This window comes from Pholcus phalangioides, unplaced genomic scaffold (genome assembly GCF_987345545.1).
Source record: "Pholcus phalangioides strain wild (caught in Gottingen) unplaced genomic scaffold, Ppha-v1.0 ptg000017l_1, whole genome shotgun sequence".
In the NCBI taxonomy this organism is placed as follows: domain Eukaryota; kingdom Metazoa; phylum Arthropoda; class Arachnida; order Araneae; family Pholcidae; genus Pholcus; species Pholcus phalangioides.
Window position 1 is genome coordinate 10094358 of NW_028301610.1, and position 8380 is coordinate 10102737.

Below are 8380 nucleotides of genomic sequence, written 5' to 3' on the forward strand. Positions count from 1 at the left end.
ACAGACCTGGTCCCTCGGTCTTTAGGTCACTCTTTTCACTCACATGCTTGCTCACGCTCTAAGTCACTCTTTTGCTCACTCACGTGCTTGAAAACTCTAAGGCACTTTTTTGGTCACTCACTGACCTAGCTTCTAGCTGTCTGAATAAGAGACGGATTTATTCATTGTTATACAAATTTTGCCGTCCCATTCTACTAATTTTCTTGGCCAATCACTCCTTAAATTTTCTGCCCCTCTGAACTTGCCGCCCTGGGCTATAGCCCTCTAAGCGCCAGCCCGTTAACACGCCCACCCGCCCACCCATAGTACGAGACTGCCAATGTGTAGCATTAATTCTAATAAGCTAATATACAAATCCCGGCTAAGGAAATGAAATTTCGAAATGCTTTTCAGAATATCATCCGTCGAATGCTTCAATTTCGTTAACACGTCACAAAATGAATGAGCGCAATCCCAGGCTGTCACCTTAGAGAAGTGTCTCAACTTTCCTTTTATTACGAAACTCTCTTGGGAGCCGTGAGTGAATAATAAATCGGGTGATACACACGCATAATCTATTCAAATGGGTAATGTATAAATCACTGCTAAGGAAACGACATTTCGAAATGGTTTTCAGAGTAATACCTGTCGTATGTATTAATTTCTTTTACACGTCACAAAATGGTTGAAGCGCACTTCCGGGCACGGCCCCCCACATCCTGGAGCAGGGCCCCTAGGATGGGATCTTTTGCGGGCCAACCGACCAGACTTTCACGGGCCCCTTTATAATGAATTTATAACGTGAAAAAGCAAAAAAAAAAATTGTGAAAATCGTCCCGGTCCCCAGGGCTGGAGCCTTGTCAGCCCACCCCTTGTGTGGGCCATGCTCCCGGGCTGTCACCATAAAGGAGTGTCTTAACTTTCATTTAAATTACTATTTTCGAGAACCGTGAATAAACAATAAATCGGGCGATACTTAGTGTTAATCCAAATACTCGTACAAATCACTAAGGCAGGGGTTCTCAACCGGCTCCGTATGCACCTCCCAGGGGCTCCGCGGGAAAATAAAATAAATCAGTAAATTTTATAGATAAATAAATAAAAGAGGCCTACAGGTTCTCTGCCCTAAAAATTATGTACAAAAAAGGGCTCCTCGAGTCAAACAGGGCTTCGCCATAAAAATTATATACTGGATAGGGCTGGCTCCGCGAGTCAAAAAGGAACCGCTGCACTAAGGAAACGCAATTGGGAACTGATTTTTATAATATTACCCGTCATATGTGCTAATTTCTTTCTCACGTCACAAAGTAGACGAGTGCAATCCCTTGCCGTCACCATAAGAGAAGAGCGTCTAAAGTTTCCTTCATTACGAACTATTCTTGGGAACCGTGAATAAACGACAAATCGCGCGATACGTACAAATCACTAAGGAAACGCAATTTCGAAATACTTTTCGGAATAATAATCGCGTTTTAATTTCTTTTTACACGTCCACAAACTCGGAAAACTACAGAATCAGTAGCGGGAGCAAATACATCCGAGAAAAAAACACCGGCAACAGACTTTAAAATAAATATATTTAAAAAAAAAAACCAAAAATATATATATTCTCACATCCCCTTTTCAAGAAAGCCGTCGTTCCGAAGATTTCTCGCTTTATTTTTAAGAATAAAAACGCCAAAAAGTCAATTTTTTTTTTTTTTTTTAGGTGCTTATATTCCTTTAACACATAAATAGCTTCTTCGTCAGTCACTAGCGTTGTGTATGTGTGTGTGTGTGTGTGTGTGATATCGTTTTCGCCCCTGACTTGGAAGAGTTTCAAGTTTCCAAAATATCCGCTCGTTTATACACACACACACACACACACACACAAAAATAAAATAAAATAAAACCTCTCATTTACTCATTCCTCATCTTTTTTCTTTTAAGAATGTCGAAACAGCTTTTGTGTGTCGCTTGAGAAAACCGGCTGTTGAAAATGCCCGTCCTTTACCCCATCTACCGCATGCAATTAAGGAGAAGATTCTGTGCTTTCGGAGCTTCTCATATAAGACACACACACTAAGACACAGTGTCTTTTAAGACTAGTCTCAGAAGCCCGTGGTGTGTGTTTGTGTATATGGCGTGTCATTTAGACTTCTTCTGGCAAGAGACGTTGGGAATTGCTTGACAGATGTCCGGGGGTAGGACACAGTAGTGGTAATGGTCTCTTATATAAGTCTTATTTTCTCTTTGGTTTGGTACCTCTGTGTTCCTTTGGAGAACTATGCCTTCTTTGTTCGTTAGCGTTAATGCTGAGGAAGTGTCACCGGGGCGTAAAACACACATACTCTCTCTTTCTTGACGACTCCATCTTATTATTTTTTTTTTTTGCACCATTGTGGAGTGAGAGAGAGCCAAGAGAGACGAAGAAGAAGAAGGTGCTGACGATATGCACTGAACAGTGTTGCAAAATTAAGACGTTTGGATGCAATTACTTACTCGTTGTAAATCTACGAGACAGACGTATGTGTGCGAGGGTTTTTTTTTGTTTTTTTTTAAGAGGTTTTGGGTAAAAAAGTCCCGTTTTTTTTCGTGTTTTTTTTTAATTTTTTACCTTTTCTCTCTCTTACTTTGAGTAAGTTAGTGGCGATGGTATCTTAAGACATATCTACGTTCCGCTGAGTTAGCTTTGGAAAGTGGCGAAGGAATCTGGTTTTTTTTTTTTTGGATGTCTTGTGTCTTTATTTCCAAGTTAGCGGGAGAGGTTGGTTGATGGTTATAGGTTGGTTTCGTGGAATGATCGATTTTTCAATGTCTATTAGGTGACGAGATTGTTCCATGGAACAATGATCAATAGCACATCAAAACACTTCTACAGCTTTTTGATGCTACTGAATCCAAAGAAATCGTGGAACTCTAAGGTTTTGAGTGCTTAATCATCTTCAGTTTCCTGTGAGTGCTTGACTGTCATCAATTTTCTCAGAAACGTGATCACCACAAATTTTCTTAGTATTCTGACAATCACCAATTTCCTTAGAATCCTGACAATCACCAATTTCCTTAGAATCCTGACAATCACCAATTTCCTTAGAATCCTGACAATCACCAATTTCCTTAGAATCCTGACAATCACCAATTTCCTGAAAATTTTCAACCATCATCAGTTTTATCATATTCCCCGACTATTATCAGCTCCCTTAGAATATTTAACCATTACCAGTTCCTTTAGAATCCTCAACCATTATCCGTTCCTTCAGAATCCTCGACCATTACCAATCCTCTGAGAATTCTCAACCGTTATCAGTTCCTCGATAGAATCTATCAGAATCCTCGATCAGTTCCATCGAAATGCTTTACCACTACCAGTTTCCTCAAACGTTATGTCATTTCCCTTTTGATCCTTACTATTATCAGTTCCCTTTTGATCCTTACTATTATCAGTTCCCTTTTGATCCTTACTATTATCAGTTCCCTTTTGATCCTTACTATTATCAGTTCCCTTTTGATCCTTACTATTATCAGTTCCCTTTTGATCCTTACTATTATCAGTTCCCTTTTATAATCCTTAACTCTATTATCAGTTCCCTTTTAATCCTTAACTACTATCAGCTCCCTATAAGATTCCTCGATCATTATCAGTTTTCTAAGAAGGTGCTGACGGTATGCACTGAACAGTGTTTCAAAATTAGGACGTTTGGAGGCAATTACTTACTCGTTGTAAATCTAGGAGACAGACGTATGTGTATGTGCGAGTGTTTTTTATTTTAAGAGGTTTTGTGTGTGCGTGTGTGGGGAGGGGGGGGGGTAAAAAAGTCCCGTTTTTTACCTTTTCTCTTACTTTGAGTAAGTTAATGGTGATGATATCTTAAGACATATCGTTCCGCTGAGTTAGCTTTGGAAAGTGGTTAAGGAATCTGGTTTTAGTTTTTTTGGTGTCTTTATTTTCGAGTTAGCAAGAGATGTTGGTTGATGGTAATAGGTTAGCTTTGTGGAATGATCAATTTTTCAATGTTTGTTAGGTGTTTGTGAAGTTTCTTGGAGATTGGGTGGATGGTGGAAAATTACCAAATCTCTGATATAATGGTTTTTTAGCGTTACAAGACTTCCATGGAACAACAATAAATAACACAAAAATTTCTACAGCTTTTTGATGCCACTGAATACAAAAAAATTGTGGAACCCTAAGGTTCTGTGTTCTTAAACCATCTTCAATTTCTTGTGAGTGCTTGGCTATCATCCGTTTCCTCGAAAGCGTGATCATCACAAATTTCCTTAGAATCTGGATAATGACCAATTTTCCCCCCATCATCAGTTTAATCTCCATCATCAGCTCCCTAAGAATCCTCGAACATTATCAGTTGCCTTAGAATCCTTAATCAGTTCCATAGAATCATCGATCGTTATTAGCTCTTTCAGAATTCTCGACCGTTATCCGTTCTGTTAGAATCCTTGACCATTATCAATTCCCTTAGAATCCTCTCTTGATCAGTTCCATCAAAATCCTCTACCGTTATCAGTTAGTTCCCTGAGGGTTCTCGAACATTATCAGTTCCGTTAGAATCCTTAACGGATTTGTCAGTTACCTAAGAATCCTCAATTGTTATCGGTTCCATAAAATCCTTGATCGTGATCAGTTCCATTTTGAATTCTCGACCATTATCAGTTTTCTAAGAATCTCCGACTATTATCAATTCCTTTAGAATCCTCAACCGTTATCAGTTCTTTCAGAATCCGGATTAACATCCATTTCCTCTGGATTTTTGACCATCGTCAGTTTATTTTGAAAATCTTTACTTTTTTATCACGAGTTTCTTCCGAAAATCATTAATCATGATCAGTTTCTTAGAAAAACCCGTGATCATCGTTTATTTCCTCTGATTACTTGACCACATCAGTGTCTTTTAAATACCTACTTGATGATATTCGGTTTCTTGAGAAAATCCTTAACTATAATCAGTTTCTTGCGCATATCTTTGATAACCATAAGTTTCTCGAGAAAATCGTTGACTATCATGCATTTCTTTTGAAAATTCTAGACTATCATATCACAGTGTCTTCTAAATGTTCCAAATCATCGTTTCTCAACCTATGGTCAGCGGACCCGAGGTGGTCCGTGACGATAATACAGGTATTCTGCAAGCAGAATTGGTAATTTTTATTCTAACTGAATGATGAATATTTTTATTGATAAAAATTTTGCACATCAAAAAAGTTGTTGGAAGGTTCAAAAGCATCTACTCTACGCTAGTTTTCAATAATTTTTCTTTTTTATGGTTACGTGGCTTTGTTTGCAATAACAATGAAAAATTGAAAACTCTGCAACATTTGATGCCACTGAATCCCAGAAAATGTTCTTGTGGGACCCCGGGGTTCCGCGAGATATCGGTTGGAAAACAGTCAGAACCTTGATGTACACTAAAAGTCCGTTGTAACTAGTGTGGCTTATAACGAGAATCTCGATGTAACGAGTGATTTGCAGGTGATTGTCAGAGCCAATGGTGCAAAAACATTCGCTTATAATGAGGAGTCCGTTATAACGACAATTTTTCCCGTGATTGGGAGCTGGCGTTATAGCGGACTTCTACTATATTTTAATGGATTTTTGTCTAGATCTAAATGCATGCTTCTTCACTCTTTCCCCTTACATTGATTTTCTCACACTATGAAGTGGTTTCTTACACTTTACAATGTAGAAAATTAAAGAAATGTATATAGAATCGAGCATCAGTCCCTCCCCCTTGTGTCCTCTCTCTTGTGTGGATCTGCTTTTCAATAAGTTTAATATGTAACGCAATCTTTAGATTATGTAGTGGGCCTATGCTCAGTATCATATTTACGGGGGCAAGGCTTTTAGCGGGTTATAGCCCAGGGCGGCAATATCAGAGGGGCGGCGAATTTGAGGAATGAGTGGCCAAGAAAACTAGTAGAATGGGAGGAGAAGGGTGGCAAAATTTGTATAACCCTAAATAAATCCACCTCTGCCGAAACAGTAAGAGACTAGGTGAGTGAGTGACTAAGAGAGTGGCCTACAGAGCGAGGGACCAGGTCAGTGAGTGATCTAGAACGTATGAAAGCACGTGGATGACCAAAACAGTGATCTAGAGCAGTGTTTCTCAACCGCCGGGCCCCGATATCATTCGTACCGGGCCGCGAGTGATTAGCCGTTTCATTTTTCCTCATTCATTTTCCGTTGGTCGTGTGTGTTTGACCGGGCCTTCCGACTCACAAAAATGAATGAAACCGGACCACGGGCTTGAAAATGTTGATCTAGAGCATGTGTAAACAAGTAAATGATCAAAAGAGGTATCTACAAAGCAAGAAACCATGTCACACAGCGACCAAAAGAGTGACCTAGAGCGTGTACAAGTATGTGATTGACCAAAACAGTGTGCAATCACGAGAGTGAATAAAGCAGCGTGCAAGCATGCAAATGACTAAAAGAGTAACTTAGAGAGTGTGTGAACGTGGGAGTGACCAAAAAGAGTGAAAGCAGGTTCTCGTAGCACAGGATGGCGAGTTCGAGGAAAGAGCAGTCAAGAAAACTCCACTAGAATGGGAGAAGGGCGGCAAATTTTGTGTAGCCCACAGGCGGCCACACATTGCGCCTCTGCCTAGGCTACTGTACGTAATCATGTATTTCAATTTTAAAAGGAAGGGTCTTCTTCGGGAGATTTTATTTTGAGGGAAAATTATATGATTTGGTAGAGGGGCCAGGGCCGTCCTAACGGGTTCTGGAGGCCCTTCGCTAAACATTTTTGCGACCCCTTCTATAATTTTGGTAAAACTTTAAACTGAATTGTAACAAAATCAATCAAAGTATTGAAATGAGGAATAAAAAATCGTGAATATATGAATAAAATCTTTCATGATTTAAGGGTCACTGCTCTATTTTGAGCCCTAGGCTCCCACCCGTTAAGATGCCGCGTCTTTTACAGTAAAATCCCTCTGATGCGGTTAGACCCTTTTTTTACGGCCAAATAACAATTTCTCCTTATGCAGTAAAATTATGCATTTCAAACCCCTGATTAACGATCACCCCTCTTTTACGGACGATTTTTTTTTTGTCCCGTCGGTGTCCGCAAAAGAGAGGTTTTACTGTAATAAGATGCGGTGTGATGATTGGTTCTCGTAGTACTTTCGTAAATACTCAATTACAAAATTTATTTTGTGATTTTAAATTATAAAATTTATTGCGTAAACTATACAGAAAATGAAAAATTTAATTTTCTTTTCTATAAATTGAAAATTAAATTTATTTTCAACGAATAAAATTTGTTTTTTTTTTGTTTCTTTTTAGGGATCCGAACGAGAAACCGAAAACGCCGAATTCGACGTCGGGAGGTGGTAAACACGACCTGAGCAGTCCCGATAAGAATGACCGACGCAACTCAGATGGACATTCACACCACGTCCACCTCGATTCGGACACTCCCGGTGCCAGTGACAGCAGTTCAAACGGCATGTTCAACGATCTCAAGACGACGTCACCCGTGTCCGGAACCACTGGGACCATCGTACCAGGAGCCGTCACAGCCGCCGCCGCAGCAGCTGCAGCAGCGGCGGCCGCGGCGGCCAACTTTGGAGCGGGGGCACCACCGCCGCCGTCGATGGCTGCCGTCCTGTCGGGGGGGCACGCGGCGGGCCACCACGCTCCGCCGTCGTCGTCGGCCCTGGCGGCGGCCGCCGCCGCGGGATTCCGCTTGAACCACCTAGACTTACCATCGATAGGCAACCCGCTGATGCAACACCACCTGAGTGAACTAACCCTGGGACTCAACCCGGACTATCAGTCCTTATGACAACAAGCTAACGCTTCGGTGAACAGCAGCAGCAACAGCACGACGGACAACAATAACAGCGGCGGTGGTGGCGGCGGCGGCGGCTTGACCAGTGGCTACGGTCTATGCCAGGACGTCAAGGCCTCTTCTCCGGTATGTGTCATGACTAACAGTGGTGTTCTTTACACTTATAGGAATCCGGTCTTTGTTAGTGATTCCGCCGCTCAACATGGTTTCATGATACAAAAATACGCCGACCACTCACATTTTCCATCCAACTGCTACTGACAAAAAAACAAACAAACAAAATTGACCATTGACCAGAAATGGACAAAACATTGTTTCTTCTTCTAAATCCTTTTACTTCGAAGATATGTCGTGTAATAATAATCCATAGTTAGAATATCTTGTCAATCACACCACACGGAAAAATAAATGGCTGTTGCCTGATCTGTTCGCAAAGAGGCGATAGCAAGACACGTAAATGGACATCACTGGACATCACATTTTGATTCAAATTGTATTTCGTGCCCGACTTCTATTTATAAAATGTCATCCGTACATATACATATTATATATAAATACATATACATATATATTATATATACCATAAGGACTTTCACTCCCTCCCCTTCTATTAG

The 8380-nt window shown here is 40.6% G+C and overlaps 1 protein-coding gene across 1 annotated transcript in view; it reads left to right on the plus strand.

Annotated features, from left to right (window-relative positions):
• LOC149072353 (homeobox protein six1b-like) overlaps positions 1-8048 on the plus strand; it is a 67917-nt gene extending 59869 nt beyond the window's left edge. Inside the window, exon 2 of the mRNA XM_089246633.1 lies at positions 7259-8048. Within this exon, the coding sequence (XP_089102759.1) occupies positions 7259-7760 (502 nt within the window). The 3' untranslated portion in view covers positions 7761-8048. The remainder of the gene's footprint in view (positions 1-7258) is intronic.
• The last annotated feature ends 332 nt before the right edge of the window (positions 8049-8380 follow it).